This window comes from Indicator indicator, chromosome 19 (assembly GCF_027791375.1).
Source record: "Indicator indicator isolate 239-I01 chromosome 19, UM_Iind_1.1, whole genome shotgun sequence".
In the NCBI taxonomy this organism is placed as follows: domain Eukaryota; kingdom Metazoa; phylum Chordata; class Aves; order Piciformes; family Indicatoridae; genus Indicator; species Indicator indicator.
The window spans coordinates 18,829,452-18,852,608 of record NC_072028.1 but is presented as its reverse complement, the minus strand read 5'-3'; the positions used below and the strand labels follow the sequence as shown (position 1 = coordinate 18,852,608).

General features: G+C 39.6%; 1 protein-coding gene across 1 annotated transcript; it reads left to right on the top strand.

The window, feature by feature from the left end:
* The first annotated feature begins 577 nt into the window (after positions 1 to 577).
* On the top strand, positions 578 to 16,849 carry PRMT7 (protein arginine methyltransferase 7). The gene is made up of 17 exons (XM_054389691.1): positions 578 to 672; positions 1,408 to 1,444; positions 2,520 to 2,669; positions 4,172 to 4,280; positions 4,618 to 4,730; positions 5,941 to 6,182; positions 6,325 to 6,502; positions 7,642 to 7,769; positions 8,545 to 8,686; positions 9,603 to 9,686; positions 10,716 to 10,763; positions 11,869 to 11,958; positions 12,614 to 12,775; positions 13,997 to 14,071; positions 14,839 to 14,999; positions 16,041 to 16,137; positions 16,691 to 16,849. The coding sequence occupies exons 1-17, from the start codon at positions 578 to 580 to the stop codon at positions 16,847 to 16,849; spliced, it is 2,070 nt and encodes a 689-aa protein (XP_054245666.1).
* Positions 16,850 to 23,157: the final 6,308 nt, after the last annotated feature.

Below are 23,157 nucleotides of genomic sequence, written 5' to 3'. Positions count from 1 at the left end.
TGCATCACCTTGATGTTTTCCTTGGGGTTTTCCTTGAGGATGTACTGGTGCTTTGTATCTTTTTTTTTTTTTTTTTTTTTTTTCCCCCCCTGGACAGAGTTTCTGACAGAGCTGGGTGATAGGTTTGAGATTAAAACCTTCATACAGAAAAAGTGCAAGGCTTCTGGCCGAGGCAGGTGTAATAGAATCACAGAATCATAGAAGACCCGGTTAGAAAAGACCTCGAGGATCATCTGATCCAACCTTTCTTGGCAAAAGCACAGCCAGTCTTAAAAGTGTCCAGCGTCTGGAAAATCCATCCCTTCCCTGGGGAGATAATTCCAATGACTGCTTGTTCTCTTTGTGAAATTTTTCCATGTGTTCAATTGGAATCTCCCCAGAATTAGCTTGTACCCATCACCCTCATCTTTTCCATGTGACTCCTTGTAAAAAGGGAGTCTCCATAGCTAAAGTGATGTCTTGTTTTCACTGGAAATGTTGATATTTTTTTCCCTGCAGCCAGTATTTTGAGTAATATACTGATGCCAAAACAGCAAAACTACACACGATACATAAATAACACAACTTTAGATTGATCATGAAGACCTTTTGCGGAAGAGCTAATCCAACCACTGGCGCAATTGAGTGGTTGGAAGAGGATGAGAACTATGACTACCATCAGGAAATCGCAAGGTGCGCTGATATAAATATCTTGGGGGTTTTCTCTTTAAAAGTTTCCAGGGCATGAGATGAACAGACTGTAGGACAGGGTAGATGTTACAGTGTAAAACTATAAATGCAGGATTTTGTGCAGTATTCCGTCTCAGTTTTTTAGATGTTTTCTGAGGTGCTGATCTTAATGCTGGCAGTCACTGAGTTGTGGCAAAATGCATTGCCTAAACTTCTTGTAAATCCCTAAGGAAATAAATAATTGCCAATTGTGTTATCCCGTAGTAACTTTTTAAGAGCTTAATGTAACAGCCAGAGACGTTGGAAAGATTAGATTTTGGGGTATTTTAAGTAGTGTGACCCATAAAGAAATGGGCACCAAAGAAATTTAAGTCTTGGTAAGAAATGGTAGACCATTATTAGTTCTCTCCTTCATTGCCATGTATTGCTGTGTGTGAATCTCTGTCTGTCCCAGGTATTATTTCAGGGCTGTTAGTTCATAGGGTCAATACTGGGTCCATTGCTGAAGAGAGGATATATGCCAGCAGTTAATTAGTTCATAAATGTGCTAATGACCAGATCACTGAAATTACGTTATTTGAGAAACAGATCCTCAAGGAGCATGCAGTTATCTGTGCACTTATGGACTATGGGGACCAGCTGCCTTACTAAGAGGGAACAAAGAAGGCTACATAAAATCTAGCATTGTTGTTGTGCTTTGCAGTATGTAGTATTTTAACTGGATTTTTTTAATTGTAGGTCACGCTATGCAGATATGCTTCACGATAAAGACAGAGTAAGTATAGAAACAAAAAAACTTGAACAGTGAGAAAATACCCATTTTCTTTCTCTTGAATAGCTGTCACTGCATGATTATACAGGTTTCTCTGAAAGATGATCAATTTGTGCCCTTTATAACAGACCTGCTCTTAGATCAACAGATGGCTTCCTATTCTGGGGTTTCCTGCAGAACATGGTATTTACATTCACTAGATGATTTTGTGTTCTGTGTCTGACATTTTTGATAGAGGTAGCTAATTAAATCAGATTTCAGAGGCTGTAAGTTTCAGAGGCTTCTTAGTTTTTATAAGAATGCAAGTAAAGTGTAGTCTTTTGTGGTATATTTAGCTCTTATTGAGAAGAAAATTGAGATACTATAACTATAGGCATAATAAAGTCTGGAGTGAATGATTTAAGTGTTCTTTCTGCTCTAGTTCACCATTTAATCAATAACCTTTTAAAAGTCTGTTACGGTGCCTACTCTGTGAGTCTTAAATTCATACTGAATTGAAACATGGCGGTGGAATCGAGTATTTAATAAGCCATGCAGAGACAGCAGATTGTGTCCAGGTAATTAAAACAACTCTACTGGAGTTATATATCAGAAGTGTTAACTAGAAATGTTGGGAAAAGGATCCAACACACCTTCCAAATTTATGCTGTCCAAAGATAGTGTATTCTTTGGAAAGGCTTGATAGATCATTTGGAATACCTTACAACAAACTGTTATGGAGTAAATATAAGCATGTACATAGTTGTCAGCATTTGTTTTTTCCACTGTTGAGTATAAATGTTTTCCAGTAGATGAAGAGAGGAATCTAAATCAAAGATGCTTCGTCTCTTGTGCTATCATAGGCACTATATGACTGTTTGAGTGGTGATGCATGGGAAGAATAATAAGAATACCACTTGCTTTTGCTGCAAATGGCTTTGATATGTCTAGAGCATAAGGAATGTCTGGAGGCTTTTACCTAATTATAAACTCGTATTCCGAGAATGCAAAGTTTCTCCGCAAATGTTAAAAGTATAACTAGATAGTGGGTTGCTGATCTCTTTTTTTCTTCCTTTTTTTTTGTTTCCCCTCTCCACAGAACACAAAATATTACCAAGGTATTCGTGCTGCAGTGAGCAGAGTGAAAGAAAGAGGTGAGAAAGCCATTGTTCTGGACATAGGGACTGGCACAGGGCTCCTCTCCATGATGGCAGCTTCAGCAGGTGCAGATTTCTGCTATGCAGTTGAGGTGAGCATTTGTCACAGCTTGCACATATTTCTGCTTTCATACTCCTAACTTCTCTTCAGAGTTTTAGCACAGTTGTTCTGCCTGAATGATCAGTACTGTTTTGTGTTGTGGTTTCTGAAGAGCAAAGCCGATGATTTTGTGTGAGTCAAAAAAACTTAGATCTAACAAGAATATGGTTGAGAGGACATAATATATTTTTAAATTTTGGGATGCCTTCTGTAAATGTACAGATTGGCAGTACTGAGTCAAGTTTTATAGTATTCTATGTTCTCCACTTATCATGCCTCAAGTGTAATATGGAAAACCTGTTTTTGAAAAATGTGAGTGTTCTCAGACTATATTTCTGATCTTCATAAATTTCAGCTCTTGGAGATGGGTTCTCAGACCCACTTAATCATAAAAGGACCTCATCTTGAGACTGTCTTACAAACTCATTTTTCCATCTCTTCGTGACTAGATAGAGCATTTTTGGTTATGCTAGCAGTTAAGAGACACCCTGATGGTCATAAGCAGTCATGACTAATATGAAGGATAACAGGAACAATTTTGGCCAGTCAGCCAGTTTTTGTCACATTCAAAGAAACAAAAAGAAGATTCGCTTGACTATAAGTCATAGATGAAAGGGTGTACTGTGATTTTTTTTTTATCCAAGTGAAAAATCTACCTTTTGTAGTCTAGGATTTTACCCTGTCATCATTTTTCAGGGACAATCGTCTTTCATAGAGGCACGTGAAGTCAAAGTATCAGAACTGGTGTGGTAGGAGGGATCTTTTGTCTTCCGCTTAGTAGCTTACTGGCCCCTCTGGCAGAGAAGGATCAGTAGCTTGTGAGAGGAAAGGAGGCCTGTGATGGAAAATAAATTATGAGAATTACTGGTGTAGGTGTTCTAATGGCAGTAGATTACTTAAATTCTGGAACTTGGGCTAGGTTCCTGAGCATCTATAAATGCCTTAAGTAGCCAGGTTTTGTGGTCAAGTAAAGTATTGAAAACTTTTGAGTTTAAAAAGTGGGTATACTCTTCATTCTGCTCTTTTCAGGCTACATATTTTCTCTATTCATTGTTCTAAATGAAATGAAAATTCTCTTCACAGATGTGATGTTAGTAAAAGTATATTTTTAGCATTTCAGTGCTGGTTGGTTTGGGTACCTTAATTTTATGCGTGTGTTTATTTTATAGCTTGAGCACTTCTCAGACTCTTGGCCCCTCTCTTGACGCATCTTTATTTTTAGAAATCAGAAATTTGTATTCTTGTCTTTCAAAAGTGAACTTAGAGTAGCTTTTGGAGACTACCAATGGTTTGTAACAGTGACATTGGAGCTCTGTGAACTTTGGAAGTGAGGCTTGCTGTCTTGTTTTTCGGTAATGAATTTCAAACAAGAGAAGGCAGAAAAGATGTTAAAATTGTTGCAGTACTAAAAACTCTGTGTTTTGTGTTGGTGCCCTTTCATTTGTGAAACCTGATACTAGCTTACCAATTTGTTAACACTCCTGCTGTTCACAGGTTTTCAAGCCTATGGCTAATGCTGCTGTGAAGATAGTGGAGAAAAATGGCTTTCGTGACAGGATCAAGGTAATCAACAAGCATTCCACTGAAGTCACAGTTGGCCCAGGTGAGAAAAATAAGCTAGGCTTAGAAAATTTGGCAAGTACCTCAAAACTGTGAAGGGATATTCCTTTTTTCTTACTTTCCAAATGTTTTTAATTGAAACAAGTAAATCCTTTACACTCTAGAAAGTAACTTGGGAAGTTTACTTCAAAAGGAAATGCTGCAATAATATTTCAACAGTTGTTTGTGTTTCATAGTTAACATCTAAAGGAAAATGACTTGTACTCTTCAACAGGTTCTCTAGCAGGAGTGAATTTTTGAATGACTTGTGTTTTCAGTGTAGTCTTTTCTTGAAAGATTACATAAAGTCTTAATTTTATGTGTTAAATTGTGTCTTTTAGATGGAGATATGCAGTGTCGTGCAAACATCCTGGTAACAGAATTGTTTGATACAGAGCTGATAGGAGAAGGAGCTTTACCATCCTATGAGCATGCACACAAATACCTTGTGCAGGTGAGAACACAGAAATCAATAGTGTGTCAGATTTATTCCTGAAGAAACTCTTTTGTCTTTTTGGAGTAGAATAGAGATGATACTTGGTTTAGGCTTCTATAACCTTTGTAAATACACCTTCAACAGTGCTAATATCTTATTCAGTGATAAAAGAATTTACTAAATTCTTTCCTGGAATAAAGCTGTTGGAGTGCATACTGTACATCACAGGCTCTGAAAGCACACTTGGTCGGTTTATGTTTTAGCAACTAACTTGCTGGTTAACAAATTTCTTTCAGGAAGGCATCCAGGTACGATTTTAGCTTTGCTTGGTAGTTTATTTTGATGGCAAATAGGTACCAAGATGTTTTAAGGAGTTAATTTATTTTTTTCTCCTCCTAAATTTAATGTGCTTCATCTCCCAAGGATATTTTTCCCAAGGATCTCTTGCCATGTGTTTTTTTTGCCTATGGAAAAACTTCAAATGCTGTAATGAAATTAATATCCAGTGGATTTTTGACATGTAATCTATGATTAGGGCTTTCTCCTTTACCCTTTCAGTTTTTGTTTCTCGGTTAAACTGTGGATGGCAGAACTTTCCTTAGGTTTCTTTGTTTCATTTTGCCAGTTTTATATGTAAAGACAATGGCACTCCAGAAGTCTTTACTGCTTTTCATATGTAACTCTAAGCTGTAATTAGTCTTTCTTGTAAAAGTGCTGTTCCTGGACTTCACAGTTAGCTCTTTATTCACAGTGCTTGCTTAGAACAGCTTGCATGTTTTCTGCTCTTTAAACATGGATACAGAGTTGTTACTGCATGAACATGTGAGCCATTATTTTTGTTGTTTACTCACTGCATTCACAAACTCTGGTTTAATGTTGATAGCTTAGCAGTGATCTGCCTTTGGAAGGCCAAGATAAATTTCACCTCAGAATGAGAATGGAAGTGCATGTTTAACTGAAGCTAGTAAAATGATACTGTGCAGGGTTAATAAAGTAATCTGGCCTTGCTGAAGCACACTGAGCAGGACAGATATAAGTATCATAATGCACAGGTAAAAAAAAAAGTGGAAGTGCTCTGATACTACAGAAGTCTTAGAAGTTATTTGTGTTTAAGATTTCAAATCTCCCAGTCCAACTTTTCTTTAAATTGGTTCACATTTAATTTGATTTAACTCTTATACATGTTAATAAGTCATATTTGTTGAATGTTTACCCTTTGTTTTGACAGGAAGGATGTGAGGCAGTGCCTCACAGGGCAACAGTGTATGTCCAGTTAGTAGAATCCAAAAGGATGTGGTCCTGGAACAAGCTGTTTCCTGTTCATGTTGAAGCAAAGGATGGTGAAAAAATTATTGTCTCCCCTCCAGAAATGGAGAACTGTCCAGGAGTTCCTTCTGTTTGTGATATCCAGCTGAACCAGATGCCTTCAAGTGACTTCACTATCCTTAGTGATGTGGTGACAATGTTCAGGTAAGATAGGCATTGTGTTGTTCAAAACACTATTTTCCTGTTATGCCTTTCATATAAGTTGTGTATTCAGCTTAGGAAACTAGTGAGAAGTTCTGAAGAATGCTGAGCTATTTCTTTTTACATTTTTAATGCTTCTCTGCAGTGTGGATTTCAGTAAGCCAGTCAGGAGTGCTTCTACCTGCTACAGAGTGCAGCTGGAGCCTGTAAAATCTGGCAAGGCACAAATTGTACTTTCTTGGTGGGATATTGACATGGACCCCTCTGGGAAGATAAACTGCACAATGGCTCCATACTGGGTAAAATCCACTTCTGCCTTACAGGTAAAATACTGAACCTTCACGTGCTGTCATCAGAAGACTACCAGTAATTACTTGGAGTAAAGGCCATTCTGGATGTTTTAAGCAACTGTCCCTTCAACTCTGCAGAGTTTTACTAATGTTTTATGTAATGGAAGATGCCTATTAGCATCTTCCAATAAAAACAATCAAATGTATGAACATAGAGATCATAGTTTTAGATTTTGTTTAATCTCAAGTTTAAATGTAAGCTGTACTGTAAAGCTTAAAAATTGAAGCTGTCTTCCAGTTTTATATTTTATTCTATTTTAGTTGAGTTGAGTTGTTCAGTTTAGTTAAAACATTTCCACATGTTTTTCTTTAACTAGTCTCTCTCCGTGGTCAAAATATTGGTCTGTAGTCTGCTTCCATGTAGTTCTTCTAATAAACTTCCAAAGTGTTAAAGCTTATGGTAATATATTAATTCATAGTCCCATGATGAAGGCTGGTATAAGAAAATGCTGGGTTGGTATTGGGTATTTATAGGAACAGGAGGTCACTAATTAAATCAGATTCACGTGTTTTTATATGAATGTATTGGCTAGTAATATCAGCCTAGTCGAAAGTAAGCTGCAAAATGGTTGCACTTAATGGTGTTTGAGAATAAAATTTGAAACCATCATGCTTGAGGGCATTCAGTCAGCATAGAATGACCTGTCAGCTTGGAATATCTTCAGTGCAGAAAATGGCTTTTTTGAAGCACAAAATATAGTTGTGCTGTCATATCAGAGTGACACTAAGAGACCTTGTTTTGATGCATGAGGCTCCAACCACTGGTCATTGTCAGCAGTTCAGTGTAAGCGAGCTATAGAAATAAAACTGCATTAAGAAAGTGTATTTTGGATCTGCTTTCTATTCAATTAAAATACAGGCTTAGCTAGTCAGCAAGCCAGTGGCCTCAGGCTTATTCTGTCGTAAGGAATCTACAGAAAGTATGTTTATTCCATATCTGGTATTAGTCCTTACTTAGCCCTGCTAATGTCCACAAGATTCTTTCAACTAGGTGTGCATCAGTATTTCACAGTTGTGCCCATTCTTGGTAATTGATTTCCTGGTGTACTTTTCCTTTCCATTTACTGTTTGTGAGTTAATTCCTGAAGTTCTGTTTATCAACCCTTTTTCAGTGGAGAGATCACTGGATGCAGTGTGTGTATTTTCTTCCCAATGAGGAGCCCATTCTCCAGGGTGAGAAGGTGTGCCTGACTGCCTGTCGTGATGAGTACTCTCTGTGGTACAAGCTGCAGAAAGCCAGGTAACAATACATCTGCAAGAAAAAAGGTGGCATTTTATTCCAATCTCAAGTATTTGCTACTCTTAGAGCAAGATAAGAACCTGAAGACTGAAAAATTAATGAAAAACATTCCATGGGCAGTGCACAGGTGCAAAAAACCATGTGATGCATAAAAGCACAGCTGAGGTTTGGACTATAGGGTCCTGCCTTGTACCTGGTGACATTCTGTGACAGAGAAACAAACGCTTGTGGTAGGCTTCTAGAAATCCTAAAATACAGCTCAGCTGAGCTGGCATATAGGTAAAGAGGTAAAATAATTGCCTTTCTCTCTCTTTCCAGTATCTGTTTTGTTAGTCAGCCCTGTCTTTTTGAGATTAATGCCTTTTGTTCAAATTAAAGCTGACCTTATTCATGTTGGTTGTGATGACAGTATCAGACAACATTTTTAAAAATCAATACCAGCTTTAGGAGTTAATGCTGATTTTTCTGTGCCTTGTTGACTTAGGAATCTGAATTAGTCATGTTTTTCCTCAAAGACCAAAGCCAAAAGTACCTCACCATCAGAGTGGGAAAGTTAGAGGGGTTGTTTGTTGTTTTTTTTTTTTTTTTAAGGTGAAAATTTGCCCTTTTCATTTGGAAATGCAAAGTTAGCAAAAGGTCCCTGCAGAACTAGTAAATTTGAATGACTAGCAGTGGAGTCCATGTGCATTAATGTGTGTACTAGCCAAAATGTATAAATGTACCTGTCTGCAAAAACATGTTACTAGTGCTGTCATTAAGTGACCTTTTTCTGCAGAGAAGAAGAGGAGAATAAAGCTGATGTTCATGTTGAAAGTCCTGTCTGTAGATGTCAGGCTCACCTCCTGTGGAACAGACCACGCTTTGGGGAGCTAAACGATCAGAACCGAACACACCAGTACATCAAGGCTTTGATGAAAGTGAGTGCATGCTGCCTGTAGGTTTTTTGGCTTCTGTGATAGATGGGTGTATTAGTGTATTGGTTTATTTGCAGTAATTACACATGGAATTTGTTTCTCCTCTTCTAAAGGACTTTGCTTGCAAAGTATGTTTTATTTACATCAGCAGATGTAGGTTAGATTTTGTCATAGAATCATAGAATGGTCCAGGTTGGAAGGGACCTCTGGGGGTCATCTAGTTCATCCCCCTCTGCAGTCATCAGGGGCATCCTCAACTAGATCAGGTTGCCCAGAACCCTGTCAAGACTCACTTTGAATATCTCCAGGGATGGGGCCCCAACCACCTTCCTGGGAAACCTGTTCCAGTGTTCCACCACTCTCATAGTAAAGAACCTGTTCCTCACATCCAGTCTAAATCTGCTCTTCTCTACTTTGAAGCCATTGTCCCTCATCCTATTACTACAGGCCTTTGCAAACAGTGTCTCTCCATCCTTCCTACTTGTGGGCCCCTTCAGGTACTTGAAGGCTGCTATGAGGTCTCCCTGGAGCCTCCTCTTCTTGAGGCTGATCAACCCCAGCTCCTTCAGCCTGTCATGAAAACTTCAGTATTACTCTCTTTATATTGTAAGCAGTCATTTCTGCATATAGGGACATGTAGCAGCTCTGTGTTTTTGTTGAATAGAGACACCCAATACATTTTTGTACAAACTTTTTCTGACCTAAATCAAGGGGATTACATGAAAAACTCTTACATTGTCCTGTTCTGCCTGAAGTGGTTACATTAATCACTCTATCTTCCAGTCGTTATTTGATATGGAAGTGTATAAAGCAGGAGGGAGAGGGGGGGTGCTAGGGAGGGGAATGCCACCAAAACTGTTTAAATTTGAAAACTTTTACATTTGGAAAAGAAATAATAATGAAAATTTGATTTCTGTAGGTTCTGAAAATGGATAGTGTTTGTCTCTGTATCAGTGATGGCAGTCTATTGCCCATGCTGGCTCACTATCTTGGAGCAAAGCAGGTACAGTACTACTTGTTGGTTTTGTGATTCTTGCTTTTTAGTTTAGTATTTTTAGTTATCTCATATAGTTCAGCATTTCCAGCCCATTATTTAATCGTTTTCAGTGCCTTTTCAGTGACAAGTGAGGAAGAGGCTCCAAATGTATGGAAATACAGGTTAAAGTCATTGAGTGAAATGGTGTTCCTCATTCCCCACTGATTCCAGTTCACAGTCATATATATTAGTGCTTTTGGAAATATATAATTAGATTTATTACCTAGTCTGAAATGAAAAGTCTGTATAACAGCAAAGTAGGAGGCAGTAAGAATACTGAGTCTGTGTGAAAGGCGAGCTGAGAGCTGCCAGGCTGTCTCGTGTGTGTACACCATACTTGATGTATTCCGTCATGGGGCTCTTCAAACTCAAATCCCTTATAGTTGGACTGAGTATCTGCAAATACGTAATGCAGTATAATCCTGAGGAAGGTGCTGGAGCCCTGTGTTTTGCTTTTAGTAGTGGCCAGTCACAGACATCCAGAAGAGAGGAAATGAGCAGGGCAGACACAGAGTTCCCTAATATTTTCCTAGCTCTGTAGCAGCATATTGCCCAATTATTCACCAGTTTTGACTAAAACCTAATGTTTTTCTTAATTCAGAAGGCTGGTGTGTAGCACTGCACATCTGAGCTCTTTCCAGCTGGTCTAGTCAGGTCATGTTAACACTCAGAGGAGAAAGCACTAATGGAAGTTCAGGAGTGAATGTATGCCTATAGGAAATGTTAATATGCTATATGCATCTTCAAATGGAAAATAAGTATTTGCATTCTGTTGCATTTTTTTTTCTTGTATGGCTGTGAAAACAGCTTTATTTAGCCTGTAGTCATTGGAGGTGTTTTTAAAAAGGTACATAACAGTGGGCTAATGAGTAGATGTGTGGTTCTTATGAACTGTGTTCACTGGGATGTGAAAACAGTTCCTTCATTGTACATTTACATATTCTTTTAATTGCAGATTATAAAGCTAGTTTACTAACTGTTGTGTATTTCCTTCAGGTGTTTACAGTAGAAAACTCTGCAGTGTCCTGTTCTGTCATGCAAAAAGTGAGTATTCATTTTTCTGTAAAAGCAGTAAAGGAACTCATGGCATTTCTAAGGCCAGAGATGGAGTCTTAAGTTGCCTTTGCATCAATTGCTTGGAGATTAGATCAGTTTAACTAGTGTATGTGATCATACAGTGTGACAAGACTGTGGGAGGTGGGATATGTTGGGGAGTATTTGTACAGAGCTCTATGCAGAAACCTGGAGGAATACATCCTGTTGGAGATAGGTCTGGCCTCATAGCTTTAGCCACAAGCTGATTAGGCCACTGGGGAAGTTGAACTGAGAAGAGGGAATTGCCAGTGCTTGATCTCTGCTTGCACATGCCTGTTGGCTTCTCTGCTTGAGCTGCTGCTCTGCTGCCCTCATTGCATTGGTGATAAAAGCCAAACAGCTTGTTTCTGAGGATTAGTGGAATGTAAGAACATCCTGTAGCTTGCACCAGTCTTACCTGGAAAGTGGCATCTAGCAGCACTGTCTTCAGCTGAGACAAACTGCGGATGCTTCTTTAGGGTAGAGCACAGAAGGCATTGCAGTGGAGGCTGTTCAGCAGAGGCAACTGATGTCCCTAAGTGGTGACTAGAAACAGCTTCCTGAAGCCATGGTTGAGCTGTATCTCTTAGTTGGCATTCTGTTTGGAAGAGGTGTGTCCCAGCTTATGGCTTAGGAGTAAAAACATGAATGGTAGGCAAATTAGGATGCAAAGCTGGTCTCAAACAGAGGCAGTGTATGCAGCGTATTTATAGCTGAAGTAATCTTTATCTTTCTTGACTGTCCTATACAAATGAATAAAGGTGATGTGACTTTTGTGTTATCTGCCTTTCTCTCTGCTTAACTGAAGGCATATGTAGAGCATGTGTTTTATTTTATTTAGTTCACTCCGTGTGACAGGTTTGCTCTAAGTGTGTGCACCCTTCAAAAACAGACTTGTATCATCCTGATGAGTTATTGTAGGCAGTTTTGGAAAGAGTTCTTTTGGCTATTGGTTTGGGGTTTTCTTGTTCTGTGTTGTGTTTTTTTTTAATAAAATTGTTGTTTTGGTGTGGATTGGAGTGTCAACTGTAGCTTTGGATAAAGACACTATGTTATTTGGGTTTTTATTTTTTAGTTTTTTAAAGCAAATAATCTTGAAGATAAAATAAAAATAATAGAAGCACGCCCTGAGTCACTGACATCTTCTCATTTGGAAGATAAAAAGGTATGTTCTGCTTGTCCAATACTGATTTTCAGGGAGGTGATGGGGAGCAGAAAGTGAAAATGCATCTTGCTATCTTCCTGTGCTTCCATACCCAAACTGAATCCCATTATATCCCATTCATGGAAAGTGTAATGCGTAGACAGTTCAGAGCTTGTCTTAGAGAAACTAAATGAGGCTTAGACTAAAGACTGTGGGAGGGTTTTCACCTTGCTTTTAAAAGGATATGACTTACCCTTCCTGCATAATCTATACCAGTTGTAAGGACAGTTAAACTGGTTTAACTGTGTATGTTGCACTAGGCTGTAGCTCTTCTTTCTCCAACCACTCAGAAGATTGCATTTGGAAGTACTAACATCTTTAAATTAAAAATGTCAAAATTCTGTGACTCTTTCTGCAAAGCCTTCCAACTTAAAACTGCAATAGCTTCTCTCAAATGTTGCAGGAAAATTTGATTTATAATTTGCTAACTGAAATCACAAAAAGCTGTCTGTTGTGCAGTGTATGCAGTAATTAAATCCTTCTGCAGCAGGACAAGTTTCTATCTAGCTGACCACTTGCTATATTGTATTGTCAGCTACTGAAGGTATAAACAGCCTGTTACTGAGTTGTTGTTCTTTGTTATAATGCATTTTTATCTCCTCCTTTCTTTGCCAAGATTTCTGTCCTTGTGGGAGAGCCATTTTTTACCACAAGTTTGTTGCCATGGCATAACCTGTATTTCTGGTATGCTAGGACAGCTGTGACCAGCCACCTCACCAGTGATGCCACTGTCCTACCTCAGGCTGCATCTTTGCACATGATGATTGTGGAGTTTCAGGTGAGACTGCTTAGAACTATCTATCGGATGTTTACACAAATCCACTTAAAGTAGAGCACTCTTCTAGGTTCTTCTAAGTGGTGACTTAAGATTGTCCAGCAAGGTAGTAGCAGAATGTAGAGTAACATTCATGTCACCTGAACCCCAGTTTTTAACACTTTTATGTACAGTTACTCAGAGATAATTCCATGTAGCTATTTTGGTAGAACATTTAACTTACTTTTTGTTTCATTAAGGTGTTCCAAAAGCTGTTACTTTAACTGTACCTTTACCTCTTTCTTCAGTGGAGAATCTAGACTCAAAGACTGGAATCCATGGGTTTTTTTAATAACCTCTGCATTTACCAGTTAGACAGAAAGAGCAGTTGTAAAGTATTCTGCAGAACTGGTTCTGTGGACTGTTCTGCCTTGTCAGAATATGGATATGTCATTATAGTTCAGCAATTGGCAAAAGCTGGATCCAGGAGGAAGAATTTGATGAAATTACTTCTGTTATAAACTTGTTTAGTCCATAATTGTATTTAGAGAGCAGGATGCAACCTATCTGGTTGGACAGTTCTGTCAGGTACACCATTCAGAGAGTCTTGATATATTGTCACTCTGGTTCATGCTGTATTCAGACATGAATTACAACAGCATTTCTTAAAATTTCTGGTAGTCTTACTGTCATTTTGTAGAACAGGAACATTTGAAATTGCTAAGTGCAACAATGAACAGGTAATAAAATGTGTATATCCACAGCTAGTGAATGTTCTTGGTCTATGCAGAGACCATGAATGTAGTCCAAGAAAGGGCAAAAGCTGAACTGAGTAATTGTCCACTGGATTGCTAAAGTCAGTGAGAGGGCAGTGATTGTTCTAATCTTTGGCATGCTAAAGGGAGGTATGGTCCAATAGGTCAAGATCTTTGATGTGGCTGCATCACTTAACTTGTGCTGGGTAATGGAAATTGTGGGGGCTTTAGGGATTTAGTCTTAGCAAATCCATACCTACTTTAAAGATGGAGGAGATGGAAACAGTGGCTAAAGAGTGAACTTGCAAAATATTTTCCCAGAATGACAGTGTCTTCTGATCCTTGCAGTAGTTCTGATGGTTTAGAAAAGTATAGCTGCCCAAGAGTCTTTATTTGACTTGTTAGCAAATGTCTGATCTACAGCTAGAATTATTTAAAGATTCCCTATTTCCTTGAATAAAGCCAAACAAAATCCTGTTTTCTTTTGTAGGACTTATGGAGAATCCGAAGTCCATGTGGCACCTGTGAAGGTTTTGATGTCCAGACTATGGATGACATGATTAGTGTAAGGAGACTGAAAATAGTTTCAGCACAAGTCTCAGCAAAATGGAACAAAACAAGACTCACTTTGGCTTAAAAATTTTTTATGGTGATGGTTGAAAAAACCTGTATGCTAGGCAGAAAACCATTTTTTTCAGTTTTTCCTGAGTATGGTGGCTATTCAGTTGTTGCAGAATGCTAACTTCTGTGACATGAGTTTTGGAGGTGTGTGTTTCTTCTCATTTGTCAGTCTCTGCAGTACTTTGCACTGTTTCCAAATGACTTCTGTTCATTCAAAAAGACAAATAGTATTCTCAATTGTACTGTGAGCTTGAAATCAAATCACCTGCGAGTTCTTCATAGATGAATCCTACTGCCCTTGACAAAGTCTTTGTAACTTCTGAGAAACAGATATGAAGGTGGAGATTTATTTGTACCACTTTCCAGAGCTGTATTGTTGATACTCATATTTGAGTTAGCCATTTAGATTGCTTTTAGAGTTCTTGTGGAGCAGTACAGGCGGTTCTAGAGTAGATTTCATCTCAAGGGAGGAAAAAACTTAAATGTATTGTGTTTTGAAAGTACCTATTTCCATTTCACTACTGAGAACCACAGTCATAGCCATTAGTTCATGCATATAGTACATATTTTACCTTGTGCCCAAGACGTGCAGTCCTGTCCTCTGGTAGCTTTGTTTCTTAAATCTGAGTTTGGGACACATAATTGGCTTGGAAACAAGGACTGTTTGCCTTTGGATTCTTTTCACATAGTGTTATTACTTCTTTTCTTCAGAATTCTCTGAATTTTAGGGAATCCAAGGAAGCAGAACCTCACCCTCTGTGGGAATATCCTTGCAAGTCACTCTCTGACCCCCAGGAAGTTCTCACATTTGACTTCAGCAAGACTGTACCACAGGACTGTCTGAGCACAGAGGGTTCTGTAAATCTTCTACGGTGAGTTTTCTCATTGCAATAAATACTCTTTGTTTTAACCTCATATTCAAGCTCTATGTGTGTTACAGTTAACTAGTTGGAACATAATTGTCAATTTCCAATATTGTGACCTAAAGTTGAGGAAGCTACTCTGATAAAAATTTCCTGTGGCTGTTCACAACAAGCTAAAACAATGAGGGTAACAATCAGATAATATGCCTGTATTTCAAAATTAACATTTTTCTAGATGTTACTATGATTTAAGCCTTAAATACTTTAATTTATAGTTTAAAGGAAATAATCCATCATCTGGATGATTTTCACTTTGTTCTCTGTTGCTGAATTCTTCCAGAAAAAACTTCTATTTAACTTTCCAAATTACTGTCTTTAATAGCTTTAAAGTGTACACTGTTCTTTTTAACTGTAATTCTGACAATGCTGATATGTCACATGCCTTCTGAGATATTTTTCACTATAACTACAGATCGTACTTGAAATGCTGTTAATGAAAAAAAAACAAACCAAGGGAAAGTTATTTTTAACTATCTGGAGCTTATGTGACTCAAGCACTTCTCTAGGTTAGTTGTATGTTTCTCTTTGTGAAACATAATCCAAGCTTTTATGAAATCCAGAATCATCTGTGTTGGGCCTCCCTGCCTTTGCACCAGTTGGTCTGTTCATAAACAACAAAGTAGCATGACCTCTGATCCTCTTGGAGGATCAGCATGACCCTGCCTTTGCACAAGGGTATGTAAATATTCCCTCAAAACTCAGAAATAAGAGAAGCTGGAGTCTTTGAAGGAAGATGGCTGTGGTTCTGAGCAGATTTAGTTATGACCTATTCTCCTCTCCTGGTCTTCTTTAGATGTCATATATGCAAATACTTTAAAAGTTGCTACCCATTTACCAAATCATTCATCTGTTCAACTTTATTTTTAATGGAAACAAGTTATTCATGCTTTTATGGCTCTCACCTAAACTACTTAGGGAATGAGTGCAGCGTATAAACTGTCAGTATTGTATAAAGTGACAAGTTTTGATCCTCCAACTCTCTCCCCACAGGAAAGGCACAAGCCATGGAGCTGTCCTGTGGATGGAGTATCATCTTGCTGCTGGCATCTCTGTTAATACAGGACTGATGCAGATTTCAAATGAAAAGGTATTTCTTCAATCTAATGTATTATGTCAAAATCTGTAAGATTACAGTGCTGAAAAATGGTCTCTGTTGGCCTTCCTTGGTTTAGTTAGTGCTCTTTGTCACACTATTGGAATACTACATAGACAGAACTAGTAGAACTTACCTCTTCATAGTTTTGGGGGGGAGCAGGGAGAGTCTGAATTGGATCTAAATGCTCCCGTAGTTTGGAACAACATTCAAACTTAAATATGATCCCAGATCAAAGTAGAATTTATTCATACAAATCCCTTTTCTCAGTTTAACAAAAGCAAAAAAAAAAATTGAGAATTTGAGAGGAAGTAGTAAATGTTTTTGATATTCTGCCTAAATGTTGTTTCACCAAATCCATTTTTCCTCTTTGGCTTCTCTGTGCAGTGTAGTATTTCAAGTTCTGTATTCCTGTAGTGAAATGGATTGCAGTGGAAGTGGTAACTGCCTGATCATTGTGCACTGAACTGGAAACTTACTGCTTTTAACTGCCTACTACTGATATTGTGGAGTTTTGACTGCTTCTACTTTTAACTCTTTCCTGTAGGGAAACTGTGAATGGAATCCCCACTGCAAGCAAGCTGTCTATTTCTTCAGTTCTGTTATTGAATCAGAAACTCTGACAGACCTTCCTAGTGTTGTCACTTATGCTATCAGTTTTGACACAAAGACAGGAGAGATTGCCATGGATTTTAAGCTATTGTAACATACTTTCCTTTTGCTCGTGTTCCTAAATTATAATAAATTTACATAGTTGTTTTTTGGGGTTTTTTTTTGTATGGCAGATGAGGCTTTTTATTTTGCACAGAGAACAAACTGACTGTTCTAAAATAGACTTTAAACTCTTTTGTTGTTTTTTTTTTTTCAAAATATATAGCTGTGGAAGTAGAGAGGAGCCTTTTCTTAAGGACAGGTATTCCTGACAGGGTTTATATACATATATACACGTACTTGTTACCATCTGTTTCAGTGAGAAACTCTGGTGTTTTGAATAATGCTGTGGAGCTACAAAACAGTTGATGTTCTCCTGGAGTCTGAGGTTCTGCATTTCTGACCAAAGTCTGGAAAGGTGTAACTGGTAATTAGAAAATATACATACTCAAGTTAATTGGCAGTGACAGACCCATGGTGGTCTGACCAAAAACAAAAGAAAATGAGCCATAGTCTATAAAACATTTGCAGACCTTTAGGAGATCATAATATGCATTAAATGGTCAAAAATGTGGCCATTAGAGGTCTAAATATCTGCCAGTTTAGCTAAGCTGTGTGTTGTTCTGGAAGAGCACATGTCCGCAGCCAAGGCTTTCTTAGTTGCATTCCAGCTCGTGTTGGTAGAAGTTGTTTTCTGTGAGCATGTGTGTGTGATTAATTCTGCTTTAGAGGAACAATCAATTGGTGTATCCATTTTGTATGTGTGACCTGTTAAGGGAAATAGAAAATCAATATGCTGCCTGTCCTAAATGATGTCAGTCAGCTGCAGGGATAACTGCTTACCAAAGCTACTCCTGTTTCCTCTGAGCAGCAACTTCAACAAAGTGAAGGGAACACCATAAAGAAGCCATGAGGCAGCAGGAGCCTACTCTGTTTTGCTTTCCTGGTCACCATGACACATAATTCTGGTGAGTAGGAATTTTTCTTCATATGGTTCAGGGAACCACCTGAAATACTCCTAAATTTTTCAGAACTATTTTCCTGACAAAGGTCTTTACAGTTAACAGACATAAGGAAGCAATGAAATACATGACTCGTGTTTCATTAGAAGAGAAAACCTGCAGCTCCTATGGAGATCTGTGGATTTCACTTTTCAAAACTGTATTTTAAGATGCTTAACTTCAGACTGTTTTTTAACAAGCTTTGAGTACATAGGAATATATAGGTTACTGTTCTTTAACAATTATTGCTAATTTTGATACACTGTGCCTAGCTCACAGAAGGTATGGAGGTACAAATCTGTTTGTTGGTAACACGAGCTGTACAGTTGTGGAGGGAACAATAATATGTCCAAGCCTTTTAAATGATAAAGGTTTAGCTTTTTATTAAAAAAAGGGCACAGAGACAAGTTGTGCAAGTCTGAACAGGTAAGACTTACATTGTATAGCTTCTCCTCTCCTGGAGGAGAAAACCTGAGATGCTGCCTCCTGACACGAGCCACTGTTCTTGTTTTGCAGTAGGAAGAGCTTCTGAAGGTGCTTTGCATTTAACTGTACAAATTATTTTGGTTCTAACAGAAACATACAGTTTTTCAAGGGGAACATGGAACTAATACCAATATATTAGAATTTATATGTTTGAAAAATAAAAAGATAGAACAATACCACAACTAAAGCTACAGTATTTTAATATCTAGTGTTAAGTTTCTCAAATATAACTGTGTATGTATCTGAATCATGCCTCCTGTGAAAAAATAAAACAGATACATTTGCTAAAATGCCAAAGGGAAGAATCCACATTGATGTATCGTGTTCCCAGTGTTGGGTGCAGTGAAGATACGTGGGCACTGCAGTACTTATTAGGCATGGGGACTGAGAGGTGGTGTCCTTTTTAAACCCTTTGGTGTTGTGAGACTTGGGACTATTGAGATGCTCAGAGGTGGGTGAAGTGAAAGTGAAGGGCATGGGCTAGATGGAGTAGCTCACATACCTGCAGAACTGCACTTCCAGAACTGAACTGTGGCCATTAAAATGAACCATACCTCTGCATGTGAGGGGAAGTACCTTACATTTCAATACACCTGCAGCAGTAATTGTACCACTGCTGTCCAAAAAAATTAAAAGTCTGGAAAGCTGGAATGCTGAGCATGATGTAGCACTTGTGAGTTCCTTAGAGGAACAAAATCTGGTAGATATGCTGAAGAAACCTTGTGCATGTGGGTGTGATCAGCATTAGTAATGCTTGCTGGTTATGCTTATGCATTTAGACAGGCACTGAAACTGCTCTGAGGATTTGGTTAGAATATGCTGGAAGCTGTTACGTTGTAGTGAACTCTTACCACATAAATCACACTACTAACTAAATTCTGGTGCATACAAGACATAGCTGTGTTGATACTAGTCTGGGTGACTTGGGGAAAGATTTTTTTTTTTGTGTGTCATTAAGAGCAGTGTATGTCTTGGCTTCTGTGAATTCTTGAGGTTGAACTTAAAAATCTAGTGTGATCATAGAATCATAGAATTGTCAGGGCTGGAAGGGGCCTCAAGGATCATCTGGTTCCAGCCCCACTGCTATGGGCAGGGACATGTCACACTAGATCAGATTTCTCAGAGCCCCATCCAGCCTAGCCTTAAAAACTTCCAGGGTTCTATGATCTGTAAATTGTGTGGAAAACAGCTGCTTACAGGGGGATACTGGCCATTGCTTACACATGTATGCAAAAACAAACCAAAAAAGTGCTTCTGTCGCTGTCCTTTTCCACAGGGCATTTTACTGCAAACACGCACATGGGGGAGGAAAGCCACTTTATCAGAAAAACACATCTACCCAGTAGCACCGTTCAGACTCCCATTTGTTCCCAGACCTGACAGAGCATTGCAAGGAAGAGCTTCTGGCTATGGCATCTTAATGAGCAGAGCAAGAATCCTATTTTTCTTGGAAGGAACTTACTCTGTGTGGCCACCACAGGCAATTTTTTTATTAAATGACAACAGCTTTGATGTTGAATGGGCCTTCAGGCATAGATGGATGTTTTAATAGAAACAGAATCCCCTCCCACCACTGAAATACTACTATTACAGTTCATCTGCTGCATGAGAACCAGTGCATAACTGGCAGATTTCTTAACGTGGCACAAGAGATGCTTGCACTAAAGGCACAGGACTAAAGGCACAGGTTTTATTCAGGAATTTAAAATTATTATAAACCACAAACTTTTGCCATTCACAGCTAACTCCCGTTCAAAAATAGCAACTTTTCTGTAGCTCTGTGAACTGTAATCGTTTGACTTGGTGGTTATCGCATCACGAATCCACAAGAGGGTGCTGAGGAGCCGCTGTGTCATTTCTAGAGCATTTTCAGACTTGCAATGCAGCTGTCTCATCTTGTGTGCAAATAAAATGCTTGTGATGTTATGAGATACACTGTACATAAAGAAATGGGAACTAGTACAAAAAGTGACAACTGCTGGTAAATCTAATAGGACTTGCACCTACCATAAACAGCAGGCAGGCAGCAGTGTCTCATGCTTAGTACACAGAATTAGTGTTTTTAAGACAGTGAAATTGTCATGGTCCCAATGCAGGACAAGTCTTGTAAGGGTGTTTTCTAAGTTATGGCAGCTGCAAGATTTGCTCCTTTATTTGGTACCTTTTGTCTGAAGGCAGGGCAATTCAAAAACTGAGATCCTTGAGGTTGCTTTTCTCCTTCATTAGTCCCTTTGAAACTGCTCTGTGTAGGCTTCCTGCATTTAACAAGATAGAGAATACAGTTCAGGAGTAATTCATTTAGTTATTTATCTTTTGTATTCTATTTGTAGTTACAGCTGGTTGTTAGGAGGGGAAGAGACTATCACAGCTTCCTAGTGCTAGATTTTTCCAGTGACTACTGTGAGATGAATATAATGGGTGCTTCTGTTGTCATTCTACATTATTGACTCCAATGGCATTGCAAGATGTTAATTTGGTTTTGTACTTAATCATCTTAAAACTTCCCATTTCCAAGCAATTTAATGCAGATTAAAGGTTAGGGTGCTTCTCAGAGAGAGGTATCTGGTCTTATCCTCAGATGAGAACAAACTGAGTGTGCATTGTGTGGGTGTTCAAGTGTTTCATCTGCCCCAGGCTCACTACAAGATTAGGGCCTCAGAGCTAAAAATTACTTGCTGAAGGCCACACAGAGTAAACTAATCCCCTGACTCCCCTGCTTTCCTTTAATCATTCGTTTCCTTAGCACAGTGTGATTTCAAATGCAGCCTTATGAGGTTTGACCGAGATACAGCAGACAAAGGCTGAGAGGAAGCAAATCCTTGGGTATCTCAGTAATTAAAACCACAGGGTTTTAAACATATATATAAATGTATATATTTAGATACAAATTATGTTTTTAATATATAGGTTATATATTTACAAGGCTTTAGGGCTTTGTTTCTGTTTTGAAAGACTGCCATGAAAATGACCCACTTTTACTTTTTGGGTTTTTTTACACCAGCAGGATTCTGTCTGGGATTTGAGAGTCTTAAAGATGCCTCTTTTGGGGAGAGAGGCAGTAATGAAAGAATGGGAGCTGATTATCTTCCTGCATGCAAAGGGAAGGCCCCACTAGAGTGCAGGTCTGATGGTGCTTTTTGCAGTGATGTGGGCACAGTCCCAGGGTTTCTTAGCCCTTCAGTTATGCACAAGACTGGCCACGCAACCTGTTCTACCTCGGGGCTTTGATGGAGTGCAGCTGTGTAACATGCTGCAGCAGCAGCCTGTATGCTGTGGGGTCATATCTTGCTCCCCTTATTTCCCTCATCCTCTGCTTTCTTGCCTTGCACATCACCCTCCAGGTGAAGTGCTGCATTCCCGCTTTGGAAGAAAGAGTGGGTGCTGCAGCGGACTGAGCGGACTCCTGTGTCTCAAGGCTGATGGATCCTGCTGTGTCAGTACTCTTATAAAGTGATTGCTTGCTTCGAGTATCTGAGAAACCAATTACTCACAACCCTGAGAATGCGCAAATCAAGCTGCGGCGATGAATGGGGTGGGAGGGAGAGACAGCCTACATGGCAGCACTTAAAACTGTCCTATTTGATCTCAACTATTCTAGGACTGGTCGAAGTGCCTGTACTGCAGGTCTGCATGCACAGTCTCATGCCTGCCTCATGGGTAACCACACGCCGTTTATAACGAGGGGCTGCTGACTGCACCCCAGCTCTAGCTGGAAACGGCCGTTAGTGCATCCAGAATTGATCAGTACTACACCGACTGCCCTGAGGCTGTGCCAGTGCTGGCCGTGAGGGCCAGACAGGGGGGCCAGGCTGCCCCTGTCCCGACGTTGCCGCCGCGCTTCGGCCACGGCCCCCTTCTCTCGCGAGCAGCGCCGGCCCGCGCCGGCCCTGGTTGGCCAAGCTCCCTCCTCAGGCCAGCTGGGCGCCATTTTTGCCTCTCGCCGCCTCATGGGAGGGTGTGGGCATCTTCCCCCTACCCTTGCCCTCTGCGACGGAGGAGGCGGTGGCCAGCAGCTGCGCGTCGAGTCTGCGCCGTGGGAAGGCCGCTGTAAGCTGGGCCGGGGAAGGCGGTGCGCGGCGGGGCTGGGCTGGGGCCCTGCGTCTCGATGTGTCGAAGGGTTTCCCGTCATGGTTGCCGTTGTGGGCGAGCCTTCGGCTGTCTCGTCGCGGTGACCCTTCCTGTTGGGCTGTGACCGGCCTCGCTTGCCTTGGCGGGTCTGCACCTTCCAGTGAGCCTGAGTGTTGGCTGCGTAAAATAAGTTGTGTCGGCACCTGCTTCCAGTCCGCTGCTTTGCACGAGGAAGCAAATTTGGTCTGGCTTAGAGGCTGTTTTGTTTTAGAAGTAATAGTGGGCTTCAGAAAATACTGGTGTGTGGAGTGTATCTCTGTGGCTTTCAGGCCGAGGAAGCCAAGCACACACGTGGTTAATGGACTGGTATGGAAGCACTATTCATATAATTTTGCCTACTATTTTGCCATGCATGTATTCTGGCACTGGAATCAACATTCCAAGCAGTAAGTAAGCTGAGGACCAAGACAGTGGCTTTAGAATTGAGTGTTCATGCTCCTAGTGTGTTAAAACAGCAGTAGTGTGTAGGGTCTCTTGCCTCTTCAGCTGGTACTGTTTAGGTGTTCTCCATAAAACGTCTATTCCCTGTGAGTAGAACCTCTGCCTAATGGCCTTGTAAGTAGATACCTCGTTGAAGAATTAAAAACGCTTTGAACACGCTTAGCCTCTTTCTTTAGGAGTATAAAACCAAAGACTTTGGTTGATTGGTTGGTTAGTTGATTGGTTTTGGGGGGTTTGTTTGTTTAGTGTAACTAGAATTTATTTGCTTTTAGGTCTAATGTAGCTGTAAGCTTCATTTGTTATTCTA